Here is a 20697-nt window from a genome sequence, read left to right as displayed (position 1 = left end):
ACTGATTATCACTGTTTTCTTATGTATCTTTCCTGAAATATTATATTTGTAGCTATCCTCTCTTTTTCTGTAAATGGTAGCATACTAAGTACTCTGAACCCTGTTTTTTTTTTAGTTATATTTTTGAGATTGTTTTATATCAATACCTTATCAGTTTGCCTTATTCCTCTTAATGACTGCAGAGAATTCCATTATTTGGGTGAATGATAATTTAAGTAATTAGTCCTATATTAACAAACATTTACATCGTTTTTAGTCAAATTTTTAGTGTACACTTTCAAGGATATCAGAGAACAGATTCCTAGAAGCATAATTGCTAGGTCAATTAGGTTGGCATTTCAAATATTGGTGGATCTCTCCAAATTTCCCATCAGAGACTATACCAAACTCTACCAACAATTTGAGAAAGTGTTGGTTTTCCTGCCTCCTCAACCAGTACCATCTATGTTCAAATTGTTTATTCTAAAAAATGGCATCATATTATAGTTTAAAATTGAATTTTTTTAAATTTAATATTTTTATTGAAGTATAGTTGATTTACAATGTTGTACCAATCTCTGCTGTACAGCAAAGTGACTCAGTTATACACGTATAGACATTCTTTTTTTAAATATTTTTTCCATTATGGTTTATCACAAGATATTGTATATAGTTCTCTGCGCTATACAGTAGGACCTTGTTGTTTATCCATCCTATATATAATAGCTTGCACCTGTTAATCCCACACTCCCAGTCCTTCCCTCCCCCACCTCCCTCCCCCTGGCAACCACAAGTCTTTCTCTATGTCTGTGAGTCTGTTTCTGTTTCGTAGATAGGTTCATTTGTGCCATATTTTAGATTCCACATATAAGTGATATCATATGGTATTTGTCTCTCTCTTTCTGACTTACTTCACTTCGTATGATAATCTCTAGTTGCATCCATGTTGCTGCAAATGGCACTACAGTATTTCATTCTTTTTTATGGCTGAGTAGTATTCCGTTGTATAAATATACCACATCTTCTTGATCCATTCATCTGTTGATGGACATTTAGGTTGTTTCCATGTAGTTAGCTAGGCTAATATTAGGGATGGGAGGAGCTCAGAAAAGGAGGCAGTGGACCCATGCATGCAAAGATGGGAGCAGAGAGAGCAGAGAGCATCTGGGACTGGTACACAGTCCAGTTCAGAGTGGCACTCCCAGGACAGGGTGGAGGGGAAGTGGGCAGGGCTGGCACACCACCCACTAATGTGGCCTTGAAAATCAGTGAAGGGGTTAATTGAACTTTGCCCTAACGACAATACGATGTAATTGGAAGACTTTTAGGTAGAGGAAAACATATCAGAAGTCTCTGGGGGGTTGAGCTAGAGAATTGATTGGAGGAGGTATGGAGAGCTGTCTAGCCGGAAGGAGGAGTTAGGAAGCTGTCTAGTAATTCAGGTAAGATGACATTTCCTTGGTGTTACGATACACTAGGTAGTCACAGATCTCATTTAACATGACTGTTGAAGCACCTAATATGCCCATTCTCCTCTGAAAATGGAGCACGCTGCATGGGGGGTGGTGGGGGGTTGGGGGGTGGGGAGCAAAGACCTATAATCAGGCACCCTGGGTGTAATACCTGGCAATTCCTAGTTGCATAAGCCTGAGCAAAGGGGAACATACATTTGAGGGGTAGTGTAAAAAGCACAGAGATAGGCATGTGAAGTGCTTAGCACAACATCTGTCATGTAAAAACCAGGGCTTAATAACTACTAGCTGTTTTTAAAATTATTTTTATTATTATTACCTTTCCTCACTCCACTCTGGAAATGCCCTGACCCTTGGCTTATTATAATGTACACATGCAGCAAATTACAGAATGAGGGAGTTGAGAGAGATCTGAGGTATCTTATTCAATCTCCTAGTTCTATCTAGTCGTGAGAAAATAAAGGGGGGGAAAAAAAATCAAGCAACTTGTTTAGAGTCAGCAACACCGACCTGAAATTCTTCCCTGGTCTGGTTCTCTCATTGCCTGTCCATGTATTGAATGCGTATGTATTTTGGTTACTACACTTAGCCTTCAGTATAAATCTTTCTCGTGTTTGTTGACAGCAGTGATTCTTGCGTGAAAATTCCTAATTTGGAAAACTATCTGTCTCACACACTTTGTTGCACATCATTCAAACCTCATAGAGTTTTCAATAACCTTAGAAACAAAAACAAGAGAGCGGTGGACAATTAAATCTGCAGAGACGGCAAGCTTGCCTTTGTGTCGGCAGTGGGGTCCGCAGACGTTGGAAGCCCCTCCTCGAGCGGGCCCTTCCTTTCCTTTCCGCTCTGCCGCGGCAGCGCCCAGCGCTCACGTCCTCACTTTGCCTCCTGGATTCTCTCAGTCTTTCTGTTTCGCTGAGGGGCCTGTGATCCGATTCAATCTATGAACAGCTGTTTAGGAAGATCTTCCTATGTGTAAGGAAGGCTCTGGGCTGGGGGATTCAGGGATGAAAGGGTCCCAGCCCTCGCCCTGAGAGAGGAGGTAGGCGCTTCGCCTGCATCGTAAACTGGACCTCCTCCTCATGCCTTAATTTACCCTGCTTAATTTACGAATTCTCTCCCAGGTTCGCACCGACCACGCGCCCGCTGCATTTCCCCCGAGGTTTCCCACGGTCGGGAGGCTTCTGCCAGGCTCCGGCTCTGCACGGTCGGGCAGCGGCGGTGGGGAGAATGCCGCCCCGGACATCAGGCATCAGGGGACGGGCACCAAGGTGGGCGCTACCGCTCCCGGGCCGGCTGCCTGGGCAGGGCACCTCTCCCTTCCCGGTGTCCGCTTCCTCGTGTCTTAACCGGGGTGCAGCACGCTGTCCTCCGAATTTCCCTCCGGAGCTCTCCTCTCTTGCTGCCAGTGTCCGCGCCCCCAGCCCGGCGCCTCCTCATCCCCTGCCCTCTGCCCACCTCTCCGGCGACCCGACACCTCAGGGCAGAGTTCAGGTTCGGCCCTGGCCGGTGTCCCCGATTTAGGAAAAGGCCAGGGTGGCGGGAGGGCGCGGGTTTGCAGCGGGGAGGGAGGGGGAGGCGGAGGGAGGTGGCCTCTGATTGGTCGGGGAGGGGGAGTGGAGGCACGGAGTTTCCCACAATGCCCCGGTGCGGGGCCGCCGCGGATGGATGCTGCGGGAAGGGGCTGCCATTTGCCGCCCCTGCCAGCGGCGCGCAGACCTGTCCGCCCTCCGGCGGTGGCGGCCGCTGTCAGCGCTGTTCGTCTGTCCGGCTTCTGCAGCGGCGCCGCCTCGGCTCCCTCCGCGGCCGCCGGAGCGGTCGCCATGAACCCCAGCTCCTCGGCGGCAGAGGAGAAGGGGGCAACGGGCGGCAGCAGCAGCAGCGGAAGCGGCGCCGGGAGCTGCTGCCTGGGCGCCGAGGGCGGTGCGGACCCGAGGGGCGCGGGGGCAGCGGCGGCGGCTGGGGCCGCTGCCCTGGAAGAGCCCGGGGCCGCCGGCCCGAAAGAGAAGGACGAGGCGCTGGAGGAGAAGCTGCGGAACTTAACTTTCCGGAAGCAGGTCTCTTACAGGTAGGAACGCGAGCCCGGCAGCCGGGAGGCAGGTGCCGCCGCGGGGCGCGAGACCCGCTCTGCGCCCTCGAAAGGCGCTTCCTCGGACTTGGGGGCACCTGGCGCCCTCTCTCTCTCTCTCTCTCTCTGCCTCCCTCCCTCTCTCTCTCTTTCCTTCTCCCTCCCCCTTCTGGGCTATGTGTTCACTTCTCATCCCAGCCTTCTGGGCTGGAGGGAAGCTACGTGCGCCAGGTTTCCCCCCCGCAACTGGAGAGAGGACTGGGTCCCTGAGGTCAGAACAACAACAGTAAAAATGCGTGTGTGTGTGTGTGGGAGCGGGGTGCACACACACATATGCCAGGTTTTCTTGAGAGAAGTCCTCAAAGTTGTCCCTACGCCGGGGTCATCTTCAACCACTCCCCCTACCTTGCCGATTTTACTGGGTGAACCTTTGGCACTAACTTGATACTTGAGATCACGGACAGGCAGAAAAGAACAGCGTTCTATCCTGAAGAGAAATCCTTATGGAAGTTGGACCTGCATTGAAATATCCCATTAAGGAAAAGTCGTTGTGAATCTGTGTCTGTAGATACACAACTGGTTCCGGAGGGTCACACGTACACGTGGTCTCTCCCTCTCTCCTGGGTGTGCCCAGAAGGACGACTTGGGAAGCCTGCTGGCAAGCAAGGGGTGGGGGAGAGAATGGGGCCCTGCTTGCCCCTAGGATGGGTGTATTTACAAGACAAGGGCAGAGTGGGATAAATGGCCACCGAATGATGCCAAAAGACTACCCCAAATTGTGTCAGGATTCACGAATGAGAAATGAGGATCCAGTAGGTTCTCTCCTCCTCCCTGCCCCCCACCTTCAGGCAAGAATAAAGATATTGATAGATTTGGAGAGTTTTGGAGACCGTTACTGCTTGTTAATTTTAAAAGTTGAGGTGATAAACAAGCATAGAATTACAAAGATGTGCACTTCCTTGGCTTTGGAGTATTTCTTGAAAAGGGGTCAGTAAAAGCATCCTTGTGACCCTCCTCATTTTAAGTTAGCAGTCCTTTCCAGAAATGCTTATAAAGTTTTAAGCCTGTCACACCATGTGGTGTTATGTAAGCAAAAGCAGATGACAGAGGTGCGTGGGTTTGTGAGGGTGTGTGTTGTATTTCTGGGAGCATGTGTGTGAATCACCGGGATCCCCACTGGCATTGCCTGGACTGCAGGCCCCGGTCACTAGGGCATGTGCTCTGTGTCTCGGTGTTGGCTCCTGACGACTCCGAAACGGCCTTCCTGGGGAGGTGTTACTCCCTCATCCCCCACGTGCACTTTGTTCACTGTGCATTGAGGGAGCTTCCCACCTGACTTGCTCTTTTAGTTACTCACGTAGATCAGGACGAAATGGATCTTTCTCTTTATATTTCTGGTTTCTAAAAATAGACACGTGGTGGAGAGTGAGGTAGCTCTAGGGAGGTATGCTAGGACACAGGCAGTTCTACTTCTTAGCTATGATGGCCTGTCTGGCCCTTAGGGGACCAGGGGCTACATTCAGCCTAATTTAGGAGCTGCGAGTTGGAGGGGACGGTTGATAATGCAGAGCACATTGTGGGTCTGGGCTCCTGGGCCCAGAATCGTTCCTGTGTCGTTGGTATTCATCATCGTGACTCCTCACTGGGTAGGGCTACAAAGCCAGAGTTTGCAAGGGAAATCATCTCAGCTCGCTTCTTGGCAGGGGTCGTTCCCTGAGAGCCTCTCTCTTGGAAATGAGTACTCTGTGAGGCCATGGCCTTCTGGGTTGCATGCTCACACATGCATGTGTAAGGGTGTGCACACGCAAACATAGACATCGACCCAGACACGGTGTTTTTCTAGCAAAAGGATAACACCGCATCTGCCTTACAATCCACAGAGGTGGATCCCACTTTGTGGACATCATTTCCTTTTAAATAAAGCTTTACAGTCCCCAGTTCAGGAAGGCTCCTGCAACAGCATTGCCTCAGGTGGCTGGTTAAAAATGCCCACCACCCCACACTTACAAAATCAAGCTCTCTGTGGGTGGGAGTTTTTAGCAAGCTCCTCAGGCAATGCATAAGCACACTCATATCTGAGGATTGCTGCTCTGCCCTTTTTTTCCAAAGGCTGAACAATTGATCTTTGAATTCATAAGCCATGCCCCGCCAAACAAGGCCAGGCAGTCCCAAAGTCAGAGGAAAGACAGCAGAAGGTAGGTATTTCATCTGGCACGTGTTTGTCCTGGGTACCCTGGAGAGTGTCTCCATTTTGATGATGATGATGATTTTTTTAGAGTCACGGTGAATGGCCTACCCATTCACCAGGGCAGCCATTTATGTTGGACTCAGATGTAGTTGGGCCTGGCCATTTCGCTGGTGGGTTAATGAATGGTCTGTAAGAAAAGGGCAGCTTTGGCTGGAGCTGGGCGTTGGCTTCTCAGTGAGGACCACATCCCCTCACTTCTGGGGGGCACCTGAGGACGGCGACTGGTGGAAGTTGATGGAGAGGGGTCAGGAAGACCTCACAGAAAGGAATCTAAGTGAAGGGGTTGAGTTAGGGTGTGAAGTATGGCTGCTGTGTAAGGGGGATCATTTGAGGTGGGGAAGAAGAGATCTGCAGGTGGTCAAAAAAATCTTTTGAAGAACATGGGTATTTGCGGAATGACACTTGACAGGAGAGAAGAAGGGGGCTGGGGGAGATGGTGTGCGTGTGCGTGTGTGTGTGGGGGTCTCATCTGCTCCTTCTGTTGCTAAGGAACATATAAGCTAGGGTTTAAAAATAAATGAGGAGTGGGTGGGCATATGCAATGACTCCTGTCTTTTTAGGAACCAGAGCCCTTTACAGAAAACCTTTAAATAACCATTTCTGGAGGCAGATTATTCATTTTGCTCGACTTTTACTTTGTTAAGTAAAATAAACTCCTTTATATACCCCTCGATTTCCCCTCATTATCTTCTCTTTCTTTTTGGGGGAACCATTTTTCTCATGAGAATTCTTCCTTTATTTCAGGTTCTGCTCCCCTAGAGCAAATAGTCTCGGTAGATTGTAAAGCTGAAGGTTTTAAAAGGCAGTGCAAGTGAGCTGGTACTTTTCTCTTAAAATTACTACTTCCTTTTTCTTTGCAAATTATGGTGCTGCAACAGATACATATGTGCCGATGACTATGTAATGTGTAGGAACTGGTTTTTTTTAACCACTGTAAGAATTCCCATTTAAGTCAGTAAAATTAAAAAAAAAATCATTTAGAAACATGCAGGGGAGGGGAAGGAGAAGGTAGCTGACATCCGTTGTCTTCTGTGTACAGGCACTGCGCTAAGTATTCTTGTATGTTATATCTTATTTACTGTTCAATGACAGTTTTATGATGTGATTATGGTTATTTCCATTTTATAAACAAATGAACCTGAGGCTTAGAGCTTGGGTAAGAGGCAGCTTTAAACCCAGATCTGACTCTAAATGACATTCTTTTTACACCCCATCATGCTTCCCTAACCATTCACTTCTGGCTCGAACTCTTCCCTTGGGTGTCTGTGTTTGCATGTGTGTGTGCAGCGTAAGCTCTTCTTTTACCTCTTCCGCAATATATCACAGGTCATTATTTATTATCTCTTGTATACTTTATTCTTTGGACCGTGTCCCTTTGGCCATATAATTTTAAGTAACTCCTCTACTCTTTCTGAGATAGAAATGAATATAAATTCATGATCACCAGAAAATATATTGGTTTTGCTTCAGAGAACAAAACCACCTACATGACAACTGCCATCTCTGTGAAGATACCCAGGTTAGAATTTTATACGCCTTTTAATAAAAACTACTCAGGAGTTGTGTAGGTGAACCTAGATCCAGTGAAGAGCTGGCCTGTCTGTACCTCTTTGAGCAGCACAGAATAAATGTTGAAGTGTGGTTTTGTTTGTAAGGAGGACTGGACAGTTACCATTACTTATGAGACATTAATGCCTGTGCTTCAGTTTCTCTATTTATAAACCAGGATGGTAATACCAGACCTTCCTGAAAGGGAGTTTTTGGTATGAGATAAAAGTAGCAGCAAGGAGCTTTTAACTTCTTAGATTATGCTGCAAGGTAAAAAAGGGTCTATTCATTCTTTACAGGTGGATAAGAACAAAGTATTTCCGTTTTGAGTATTATCCTGCAACACAAGATTGTGATTTTTAGGAAAGACTCTTGGAATGTTGAAAGCCAAGTAGGAGAGCATGGACATTGTTCTTCCTTGCATGGGAATCAATATTGTATGGGGGGAAGTTTTCTTTTCCTGAATATCAGTATGAAGCATCCTCCTTTGTAAATACTTTTATTTTATTTAAAAAATTTGTTGTCTGCTCTTTACACATTTGTTTGATATTTAGAGACTTCAGGATCAGATAAAAACCTTGGCTCTAGATTCTCCACCTACTGCTCCTGGACTAGAGCGTCCTCTCTGTGAATGGGAGTTGAGTTGAGGAAAGAAGACAGGTTCTCTTGTCCAAGCCTGCCTGGAATAGTGCTTCTGGAAGACAGAACTGCGGGCTGGAGATGAGAAGTGCTGGTGGCCAGCCCCTCCCTGGGTGAAACCATATCCCTGGATGGGGAGCAAGGTGGAAAGGGAGCCCTGCCTTCTTGGTTGCACGTGCCTGGAGAAGACCTTCCTTCACACTGAGCTGGGGAAAGGAGATTTTTAAAAATTTGGCTTTTGGAGGTGTCAGCGCAGCCATTTCTTACTAGGCACTCTGATCTGAAGTGCTGGGTGTGAGGCCTCTGCATGAAGCACCTTGTGAACAAGTGAAACTAGACAAAGCACAAAGGAAAAGAAGAAAAAAAGCAAGCTGCAAACCCTCTGAAAAAAATGCCTCTGCACCTCTAGCTCTTGCGGAGGTTGCCATCTTCAGTGGAGTCTCCTATTGCAGGGGGACCTTCAAGATGGCGGAGGAGTAAGACGTAGAGATCACCTTCCTACCCACAAATACATCAAAAATACATCTACATGTGGAACAGCTCCTAACAGAACAGCTACTGAACATTGGCAGAAGACCTCAGACTTCCCAAAAGGCAAGAAAATCCCCACATACCTGGCCATGTGGCTGATAGGGTCTTGGTGCTCCGGCTGGGTGTCAGGCCTGAGCCTCTGAGGTGGGAGAGCTGAGTTCAGGACATTAGACCACCAGAGAACTCCTGGCCCCACATAATATCAGTCGGTGAGGGCTCTCCCAGAGAGCTCTGTCTCAGCACTAACACCCAGCTCCAACCAATGGCCAGCAAGCTCCAGTGCTGGATGCCCTATGCCAAACAACTAGCAAAACAGGAACACAACCCCACCCATTAGCAAAGAGGCTGCCTAAAATCATACTAAGTTCACAGACACCCCAAAACACACCACCGGATGTGGCACTGTCCACCAGAAAGACAAGATCCAGCCCCACCCACCAGAACACAGGCACCAGTCCCCTCCACCAGGAAGCCTACACAAGCCACTGAACCAACCTCACCCACTGGGGTCAGACACCAAAAACAATGGGAACTACGAATCTTCAGCCTGTGAAAAGGAGACCCCAAACAAAGTAAGTTAAACAAAATGAGAAGACAAAGAAATATGCAGCAGATGAAAGAGCAAGGTAAAAACCCACCAGACCAAACAAATGAAGAGGAATAGGCAGTCTACCTGAAAAAGAATTCAGAGTAATGATAGTAAAGATGATCCAAAATCTTGGAAATAGAATGGAGAAAATACAAGAAATGTTTAACAAGGACCTAGAAGAACTAAAGAGCAAACAAACAATGAACAACACAATAAATGAAATTAAAAATACTCTAGAAAGAATCAATAGCAGAATAACTGAGGCAGAAGAACAGATAAGTGACCTGGAAGACAAAATAGTGGAAATAACTACTGCAGAGCAGAATAAAGAAAAAAGAATGAAAAGACTTGAGGACAGTCTCAGAGACCTCTGGGACAACATTAAATGTACCAACATTCGAATTATAAGGGTCGCAGAAGAAGAAGAGAAAAAGGAAGGGTCTGAGAAAATATTTGAAGAGATTATAGTTGAAAACTTCCCTAATGTGGGAAAGGAAATAGTCAATCAAGTCCAGGAAGCGCAGAGAGTCCTATACAGGATAAATCCAAGGAGAAACATGCCAAGACACATATTAATCAAACTATCAAAATTTAATACAAAGAAAAAATATTAAAAACAGCAAGGGAAAAGCAACAAATAACATACAAGGGAACCCCCATAAGGTTAACAGCTGATCTTTCAGCAGAAACTCTGCAAGCCAGAAGGGAGTGACAGGACATATTTAAAATGATGAAAGGGAAAAACCTACAACCAAGATTACTCTACCCAGCAAGGATCTCATTCAGATTTGACAGACAAATTAAAACCTTTACAGACAAGCAAAAGTTAAGAGAATTCAACACCACCAAACCAGCTTTGTAGCAAATGCTAAAGGAACTTCTCTAGGCAGGAAATACAAGAGAAGGAAAAGACCTACAAAAACAAACCCAAAACAATTGAGAAAATGGTAATAGGAACATACGTATCGATAACTACCTTAAATGTAAATGGATTAAATGCTCCAACCAAAATACATAGATTGACTGAATGGATACAGAAACAAGACCCATACATAAGCTGTCTACAAGAGACTCACTTCAGACCTAGAGACACATACAGACTGAAAGTGAGGGGATGGAAAAAGATATTCCATGCAAATGGAAATCAGAAGAAAGCTGGAGTAGCAATTCTCATATCAGACAAAATAGACTTTAAAATAAAGACTATTACAGGAGACAAAGAAGGACACTACATAATGATCAAGGGATCAATCCAAGAAGGAGATATATCAATTGTAAATATTTATGCACCCAACATAGGAGCACCTCAATACATAAGGCAAATGCTAACAGCTATAAAAGGGGAAATCGACAGTAACACAATAATAGTAGGGGACTTTAACACCCCACTTTTGCCAATGGACAGATCATCCAAAATGAAAGTAAGTAAGGAAATATAAGCTTTAAATGACACATTAGACAAGATGGACTTAATTGATATTTATAGGACATTCCATCCAAAAACAACACAATACACTTTCTTCTCAAGTGCTCATGGAACATTCTCCAGGATAGACCATACCTTGGGTCACAAATGAAGCCTTGGTAAATTTAAGAAATTGAAATCGTATCAAGTATCTTTTCCGACCACAACGCTATGAGACTAGGTATCACTTACAGGACAAAAAAATGTGAAAAATACAAATACATAGAGGCTAAACAATACACTACTAAATAACCAAGAGATCACTGAAGAAATCAAAGAGGAAATCAAAAAATACCTAGAAACAAATGACATTGAAAACACAATGACCAAAAACCTATGGGATGCAGCAAAAGCACTTCTAACAGGGAAGTTTATAGGAATACAATCCTACCTCAAGAAGCAAGAAAAATCTCAAATAAATAACCTAACCTTACACCTAAAGCAATTAGTGAAAGAAGAAGAAGAACAACAAACCCCCCTCAGTTAGCAGAAAGAAAGAAATCATAAAGATCAGATCAGAAATAAATGAAAAAGAATTGAAGGAAACAGTAGCAAAGATCAATAAAACTAAAAGCTGGTTCTTTGAGAAGATAAACAAAATTGATAAACCATTAGCCAGACTCCTCAAGAAAAAAAGGGAGAAGACTCAAATCAACAGAATTAGAAATGAAAAAGGAGAAGTAACACCTGCCACTGCAGAAATACAAAGGATCTGGAGAGATTACTGTAAGCAACTATATGCCAATAAAATGGACAACCTGGAAGAAATGGACAAATTCTTAGAAAAACACAACCTTCCAAGACTGAACAGGAAGAAATAGAAGATATAAACAGACCAGTCACAAGCACTGAAATTGAAACTGTGATTAAAAATCTTCCAAGAAACAAAAGCCCAAGACCAGATGGCTTCACAGGTGAATTCTATCAAACATTTAGAGCAGAGCTAACACCCATCCTCTCAAACTCTTCCAAAATATAGCAGAGGGAGGAACACTCCCAAACTCATTCTACGAGGCCACCATCACCCTGATACCAAAATCAGACAAAGATGTCACAAAAAAAGAAAACTATAGGCCAATATCACTGATGAACATAGATGCAAAAATCCTCAACAAAATACTAGCAAACAGAATCCCACAGCACATTAAAAGGATCATACACCATGATCAAGTGGGGTTTATCCCAGGAATGCAAGGATTCTTTAATATACGCAAATCAATCAATGTGATACACCATATTAACCAACTGAAGGAGAAAAACCATATGATGATCTCAGTAGATGCAGAAAAAGCTTTTGAAAAAATTCAACACACATTTATCATAAAAACTCTCAAGAAAGGAGGCATATAGGGAACCTACCTCAACATAATAAAGGCCGTATATGACAAACCCACAGGCAACATCATTCTCAATGGTGAAAAATTGAAACCAATTCCTCTAAGATCAGGAAAAAGACAAGGTTGCCCATTCTCACCACTATTATTCAACATAGTTTTGGAAGTTTTAGCCACGGCAATCAGAGAAGAAAAAGAAATAAAAGGAATCCAAATCGGAAAAGAAGAAGTAAAACTTGCTGTTTGCAGGTGACATGATACTATACATAGAGAATCCTAAAGATGCTACCAGAAAACTACTAGAGCTAATCAGTGAATTTGGTAAAGTAGCAGGATACAAAATTAATGCACAGAAATCTCTTGCATTCCTATGCACTAATGATGAAAAATCTGAAAGAGAAATTAAGGAAACACTCCCATTTTCCATTGCAACAAAAAGAATAAAATACCTAGGAATAAACCTACCTAAGGAGACAAAAGACCTGTATGCAGAAAACTATAAGACACTGATGCAAGAAATTAAAGATGATACAAACAGATGGAGAGATATACCATGTTCTTGGATTGGAAGAATCAGCATTGTGAAAATGACTATACTACCCAAAGCAATCTACAGATTCAATGCAATCCCTATCAAACTACCACTGGCATTTTTCACAGAACTAGAACAAAAAAATTCACAATCTGTATGGAAACACAAAAGACCCTGAAGAGCCAAAGCAATCTTGAGAAAGAAAAACGGAGCTGGAGGAATCAGGCTCCCTGACTTCAGACTATACTACAAAGCTACAGTAATCAAGACAGTATGGTACTGGCACAAAAACAGAAATATAGATCAATGGAACAGGATAGAAAGCCCAAAGATAAACCCATGCACATATGGTCACCTTATCTTTGATAAAGGAGGCAAGGATATACAATGGAGAAAAGACAGTTTCTTCCATGAGTGTTGCTGGGAAAACTGGACAGGTACATGTAAAAGAATGAAATTAGAACACTTCCTAACACCATACACAAAAATAAACTCAAAATGGATTAAAGACCTAAATGTAAGGCCAGACACTATAAAACTCTTAGAGGAAAACATAGGCAGAACACTCTATGACATAAATCACAGCAAGATCCTTTTTGACCCAGCTCCTAGAGAAATGGAAATAAAAACACAAATAAACAAATGAGACCTAATGAAACTTAAAAGCTTTTGCACAGCAAAGGAAACCAGAAACAAGATGAAAAGACAACCCTCAGAATGGGAGAAAATAGTTGCAAACGAAGCAAGTGACAAAGGATTAATCTCCAAAATATACAAGCAGCTCATGCAGCTCAATATCAAAAAGTAAACAACCCCATCCAAAAATGGGCAGAAGACCTAAATAGACATTTCTCCATAGAAGATATACAGATTGCCAACAAACATATGAAAGCATGCTCAACATCACTAATTATTAGAGAAACGCAAATCAAAACTACAGTGAGGTATTACCTCACACCAGTCAGAATGGCCATCATCAAAAAATCTACAAACAATAAATGCTGGAGAGGGTGTGGAGAAAAAGGAACCCTCTTGCATTGTTGGTGGGAATGTAAATTGATACAGCCACTATGGAGAACAGTATGGAGGTTCCTTAAAAAACTAAAAATAGAACTACCATATGACCCAGCAATCCCACTACTGGGCATATACTCTGAGAAAACCATAATTCAAAAAGAGTCATGTACCACAATGTTCATTGCAGCTCTATTTACAATAGCCAGGACATGGAAGCAACCTAAGTGCCCATCCACAGATGAATGGATAAAGAAGATGTGGCACATATATACAATGGAATATTACTCAGCCATAAAAAGAAATGAAATTGAGTTATCTGTAGTGAAGTGGATGGACCTAGAGTCTGTCATACAGAGTGAAGTAAGTCAGAAAGAGAAAAACAAATACTGTATGCTAACACATATGAATGGAATCTAAAAAAAAATGGTTCTGAAGAACCTAGGGGCCGGACAGGAATAAAGATGCAGACATAGAGAATGGACTTGAGGACACGGGGAGGGGGAAGGCTAAGCTGGGACAAAGTGAGAGAGTGACATGGACATATATACACTACCAAATGTAAAATAGATAACTAGTGGGAAGCTCCTGCATAGCAAGGGAGATCAGCTCGGTGCTTTGTGACCACCTAGAGGGGTGGGATAGGGAGGGTGGGAGGGAGACGCAAGAGGGAGGAGATATGGGGATTTATGTATACGTAGAGCTGATTCACTTTGTTATAAAGCAGAAACTAACACACCATTGTAAAGCAATTATACTCCAATAAAGATGTTAAAAACAAAAAGAAAAACTTGGTTCCAGTTTACTGTTTCCTTCCTCAATAATTACTTAGGACTTGGCTAAGCGTACACTTCCTCCATCAAGACACACACCAGGCAAGATTGCACTCGAACTACTGTCCAGAGTCCTTAATCTGCTCTAATTGATCTTTTAGAGGTTCGGTTTTCACATGGGCGAGTGACAGCACTGTGTCCTGTGGCATCAAGGGATGAAGAAGTTGATGGGAGCTTTGTTGGTGTTTATTTCTGCTGTGGCAACAGCAGCATTGCCTCATAGGGTCAGATTCAGTTAGGCTAGAACTAGCTCTTTGGAACTCTACTTTCTAATCTGAGAAAATGAGGACTCCTAGTGAGGGCCCAGGCTAGCTGCACCTTCCAGGCTTTTCTGGGCTGGGATCTGGGATACACATTCCTTACCCAACCTTGAGGTGTCCTTGAAGTGGGTTCAGAAGCACTCACTCTGAGACCGAAAACATCTGGAAGGACTGTTGCCTACATGTTGGGCTGTGGCATTTGCTTTCTTATACAGTGTTATATTGGTAACACTGATCCTAATTATTTTTTCTGAGACCCTATAACTGTCGTTTTAGGACAGTAGTTACTGCATTAATGGTGGTATATGAATGGATAGCTCGGGGAAGAAGGTAAGGAGCAAAGCAAAATCTAAGCTGTTAGGCTTTTTATGTTTCCTTGAAGTTGAATTTGCTTGAAATCACTATCAAAATGGGCAAATTTCAAATGGTTTGAAGTGGTTGGAATTGTTTGAACTGGCTGGCATGTTGGGCCCGTTACAAGGCATAACAAACCCTTGCAATATAGAAGATTAAAGAAAGAAAAACGCCAAGTTAGGTCTGTTTGCACGTCACGCTCCCATAACTCATCCCTGGCTTGTTCATCAGGCAAACTCCTCCTTAGGCTTGAACTCAAAAGGGTCCACTTCGTGTGGTAGGTGGTTGGTCCTCTCCTGTCCTCACATGATGCTTTTAAACAGCTGTGTTAGGACTGAAGTGTAATTTTCTCTCCTGGGAATTAGACTAGGATTTGAACCTGGCACGTTCTAGCGGATCTTGGGAATGTTATGTCACCCCTTTGAGGCTCACGTGGTAATAGCAATACCTCTCTTAGAGGTTTGTTAGAACTAAATGAGTTACTTTAGGTAGAGAACTCGGCACAGTGCCTTGCACAGAGTTAACTTTAAACGTCGTATGCTTCCCTGCTAAGTTGTTAGCTCCTTTGAGGACAAAAATTGCACCTTATCATTTGAATCTCTGAATCCTGTTCTTATTGCTCAGTAGGGGTTGGATAAATATTTATTGAATGAGTGAATTTAATTGCCTTCTTTAAATAAACTACTATGTTATTCGTTCCCTGTCCATCTCAACTGTGATTTTTCCTTTTTACTCAGAGAAAGGTCTGCCTTTTTCTCATTTACACTTTGTCCAATGGCCCAGGACTGTTTCTGTTTACAACTTCCTGTGTGAGTACCTGCGCCAGCCATTCGGCCAGCTGTTGGAGGCTGGAGAGGGTTGGCAGAATCTCTTGCTTAACCAGCTATTTGCAGCTTGTCAAAGAAAAGGCCTTAATTTGCCTTCTGAGTAGCACTAATTAGCTCTCCAGCTCTCTGTCTCATCCCTTTCCAAGGGGCATCATTGATTTTCTCCTCAGGGAATGTTCTGTTGACTTGTCCTTCTGTGAGTAGAACTTAGAATGTGCAGAAAGATGGCTGCCCTATGTTCCCGGAATCTGCCCCGACCGTGGTCCAGCCACCCCGCCCCATGGCCTCTGTTCCGTATTGTTACTTCACTTCTTCTCTCCTTCCAACTCACCTGACTGACTGCTGTGGAAAAGTTATTTTAGGAAGAATTCCTCAGTCAACTTCGTGACTCTAAACTAAACCTTTGTTTTGTTTTTAACTTGTTTAATAACAAAGTCTTTGAAAATGTGCCAGCTACTTTTTATTCACGTAACATATAAAGCACCTGAAGAATGGCTGATGAGTTTCCTGACATCCGTAGGGTTCAGAGAGGTAGCATGAGCACTGTTTGGGTAATTTTAGAAAAAATCAACCCATCAGGGCTGTGTGTATTGGCTGAGGGAGGGAGCTGTGGTTGGGTAGAGGTGGGAAGAAGGCTCTTTGCAGATTAATTTTAATGTTTTTTCCTTCCAGCCCTGAGGTTTTGTGAGCCTTTGAAATGGAGCAAATACCGCTTTTTAAAGGCAGCGGCTTTTAGATGGGGACTTGGGGAGTTCTTGCGCCTAACCTCCATGGGTTTTGCTCAAGTGGAGAATGGCTTTTAGATTTTAAGACTAATAAATAAGGAACCAATTCTAAGTTAAGCTATAATATTAATGGTCTGGCTTTTGTTGGATGGAGGGGGAAACATTCAAAGCTTAAAACAGTAATAATTAAACCACAATCAAATCTTACTATTCTTACTCTTCAATTCTATGAGAGGCAGAGTAGAGTAGTGGCTAAGAGCCCTGGCTCTGGAGCCCTACCTCCTGGGTTCAGTTCTCCACCTCTGCCTGCTGTGGGACCATGGGCAAGTTACTTAGTGCCTCTGTGCCTTAGTTTCCCCGTCTAATGGTAATGACAATAGTACCTACCTTGTATGATTGTTTGAAGGTTGACACTGATAATGCTCCCTGTCACAAAGTAAGTGCTGTGAGTGTGTTTGTTAGGGTGGTATCATCCGTACTTAAACCCAGTTAAGGAGCAGATTTTGTTTTTTAATTCTTTTTTTATAAATTTATTTATTTATTTATTATTTTTGGCTGCGTTGGGTCTTCGTTGCTGCGCGCAGGCTTTCTCTGGTCGCGGCGAGCGGGGCTACTCTTCGTTGCGGTGCATGGGCTTCTCATTGCGGTGGCTTCTCTTGTTGCGGAGGACGGGCTCTAGGGGCATGGACTTCAGTAGTTGCGGCACGTGGGCTCGGTAGTTGTGGCTCACAGGCTCAGTTGTTCTGCGGCATGTGGGATCGTCCCAGATCAGGGCTTGAACCCGTGTCTCCTGCATTGGCAGGTGGATTCTTAACCACTGTGCCACCAGGGAAGTCCCCGTTTTTTTAATCTTCAAAATATTGAACATTCATCAAATGTCAGTAGCTAGTGATAAAATTATTCAGATTATATGAAAATGAGATAGATATACGCTTAGGAAATTTAATTTACAGGCTTGGCATTCATTAAGGTATAGAATATGTACTTTTCCTTTCACAACTTATTAAAAACTAGTTCACTCGTACTAGAGGATGTGAAGAGGAGAAAGCTGCTTCCGAGTGCTCTGGAAATCGGATCAGGCAGAAGGCCAAGGTCGCAGAAGACAGGTGCAGTGAGTAGAGGAGTCAGGGAGCAGCGGCCCACAGCCCAGCTGGTCGGCTGGGAGCAGGAAGCCAGACGTGGAGAGGTGGGGAACGGGGGTCTCAGAGCTTCCCAGTGTCAGGAATAGACAAGTAGATAAAGCCAGAGGTACTAGAAATAGAGTTGTCACCAGGGACCCCAGGAAAGAGGTTATTTCTCTTCTGGCCTGGCTGGATGATGTCTTCTTTGTATGTGCAGACAATGGCTGGCTGCAGTGTCCTGGCAATCAGAGAAAAAAGCTCCCAGATGCTACCTGTCCTGGATTATTTCAGAAATGGAAGGCTCAGCCTTCTGGGATGTGCTAGCGGTTATCTCAGCCAGACCAAACAACATATTTTATTTTTTTTAATTTTAGAAGATTATTCAATATTTGTTGAGCAAATAAAACTGGCTCAAGACTGTGAAGTAAGCATTGAGGAAGTGAATCCATTTTTTTTTCTTCAAAAGGCAAAGATAGGGCAGTTTGGTTGCTTTTGTGTATCATGTAGATCTTCGGGAAATAGCCAGAAAATAGACTTCTTGCAAGGTCCAAAGAACATTTTAAAATGTGTCATTCCTTTGTACGTAAGATGTCAAAATTCTATGGAAAAATTAATTTTTGTTTTAGAAACACTTGAAAGCAATTCGTTTAAAGATTTAAAAAAAGAGCTTTACATAAGCTTAACTGGAAGCAGTTGGAAAGGGTTCCGTGTATCACTTGGAGACAGACTTCTGGAAAATTCTTCAAATGGAAAGGACTTTGTTCTTATCATTGTCCTATGTACATGACAGGGTTTCAGGCAATCTCTCAGACAGAGAGCACTCCCTTTAGAGGTTTTTAAGAAGACAGCCTGATTTAAAACAGTTTCTTCCTTTTAAATTGGCCCCCTCTCAGTCAGTAAGCTGTGGTGTATTTTTGTTTCTCTCCAGTGGAAGCACCGTCTTCAGCAGCTGAAGTTAGACAGGAAGCAGAGCCTTGAACCCCCGAAGCTGCAGAGCATGGTCTTCCCTGGCAGAGTGAACACCACCTACCTTCGCAACGCACCCTGCCTCTTCTCCCAATGACCAAAAAGCAGCAGGCATCACTGTTCTCACCCTTCCCAGTGGCCACTGGTAGACTGTTCCCTGAGTCTGCAAAGGCAGCCTGTGTACTTCCAAAGTTCTTTTGAAGTGCAGCTAAGAGAAGGAGAAAGCTTTTCTTGGTTCAAATTGGACTGCAAGTGTTAATTTACTTACCTACCTACTTGTGTGAATATTAATTAGTACAAGTTACTGATTTTATGAAATGCTTAATCTGTGTGGAGAGCTGTTAAACATTTTATATATAGTATTTCATTTAACCCTCCATTGAGTAGGAACTATTATTATTTCCATTTTACAGATAAGGACATTAGGGCTTAGACTTTAAGCAACTTGCCTGAGGTCACAAAGCCAGTTAAATGGCAGAGTTTAGATCTATGCCCATATTTGCTTATTGCCTCCCTAATACAGTTTTTCACTTTGGTCCTTCTTCACCCTTTTCCATTTCCTGTGTGCAGATAGCCATATTTCTACCATCTAGTAGTTTATTAGACCAAAATCCCTTGAGAGGAGAGAGCTGTGTGTTTCATCTTAGCGCGCCCAGGCAGTCCTAACACAGGACATAGAGAAAGGTCTTTACAAAGGTTGATTGGCTAAGAAACAAGAATTCCTTCCCTGTTCAAGCATAGACTCAGCTCTGTGAATAGCTACATGCTACTGGCAATTGTAAGGAGGCCAAGACTGAGCTTTCCTTGGTGGTTCTTTTTAAAACTATATGAATTTTCCATTGTATGAATGGGGGAATAAATCAAGTTTTCTGGGGCCAGGAAATGATTTGCAGGGATTATAGCCTGGTACTCACTGATTCCAATTCCACCTCCAGTACAAGACCTTATGAGTTCTTGTAATCAGAGTGGAACTTGAAGGGAGGTAGGTAATAGTTCAGTGACTTGGGGTCCAGTGAAGAAGTTAGGAACAATTTATGTGCACTTTGTGTGGCTGAAATGGCGTAGTAGGTACAATTTTTTTTTTTTAAATATTCTAAGAAGAGTTGAGTCTTTCTCCTTTAACTGAAGGGCCTATTCAGGCTTCAGGTAATTGGAATATAAGTTTTTCCATAACAGCATGTTTTAGAATTCATAAGTATATTCGTGTGTGTAGTTATAGACACCTAGAAAGTTCCAAAGGATCATTTAAAAAACCTGAGTCATTCTTTCACATTTGAAGAAAACCTTCAGAATTTCTTAGCAAAATAAATCTCTAGTTCAAAAATAAACGTCAAAGCTATTTAAAGATTCAAACAGAAGCTTTCTATGAGCCAGTGCAGAATTATAACAAAATCTAAGGGATTTTTAAAAAAAAAAAAAACAAATTTCTTAAATTGTTAATACTGACTAAATTTAGGTACTTATAATAAAAATGTGTGTGGTGCTTTTAGAGCTTTACCATTTAAAAATTGCTTTCACATAATTGATCTAATTTTACCCTCAAAACAGGTAGAGTGGTAGAGCAGGTGTTGTTTTCATAGACCTTGTACAGTACAGGAAACAGCCATGACCACTAAGTGCCTGCCCCAAAGTCACATGCCAGTGACGGGGCATTGCCAGGCTTAGTCTAGTTTTTGGATTTGAAGTCCCATGTTCCCTTCACTTCAGTGCCCTGCCTCCTTGCACTGCTCTTTGGAAAGAGAGTTCTCAACATTTCCCTTCTGTTAATTTTGCTTACTTGAATTTATCTCAGTTGTTCATCACGATGAACGAAGTTGGAATCCACCACTGGCTGGCATACCAAGTCCATATCGCATTGACGAGGATGATGACCTAATTATCATCCTCATGACTCTTCCTGTTTACATGAAAACCATACAGTAACACCACCAGCATGATGGTAGATGTTTAGTACTCCTCCTACAGGGGGAAAAAAAAAGAAGATAGAGAACTATTCAGGCTCTTCCTTTGCCTTAGTTGCTAAACAGCAGCCATTTCACTGTAAGGGAGATTCGGCTCAAGGAATGACATAGGTATTCCCAGAATAGCATTTCATTTTTATAGCAACCGCATTTCATGTCTCCATATAGCATATGCTCCTGTGGCTCAGTGATTTTAGGAGAAGAAATAGGTGCCTCAACACATTTGTT

At 43.1% G+C, this 20697-nt stretch overlaps 1 protein-coding gene across 1 annotated transcript in view; it reads left to right on the top strand.

Moving 5' to 3' along the window:
* Positions 1-3118: 3118 nt before the first annotated feature.
* DGKI (diacylglycerol kinase iota) overlaps positions 3119-20697 on the top strand; it is a 452274-nt gene continuing 434695 nt past the window's right edge. The window contains exon 1 of the mRNA XM_061198082.1: positions 3119-3522. Coding sequence (XP_061054065.1) covers positions 3119-3522 — 404 coding nt within the window. The remainder of the gene's footprint in view (positions 3523-20697) is intronic.

The sequence above is a fragment of the Eubalaena glacialis genome, chromosome 8, assembly GCF_028564815.1.
Source record: "Eubalaena glacialis isolate mEubGla1 chromosome 8, mEubGla1.1.hap2.+ XY, whole genome shotgun sequence".
Lineage (NCBI taxonomy): Eukaryota > Metazoa > Chordata > Mammalia > Artiodactyla > Balaenidae > Eubalaena > Eubalaena glacialis.
The sequence above is the reverse complement of the archived record's forward strand: the minus strand, read 5'-3'. Positions and strand labels throughout refer to the sequence as shown.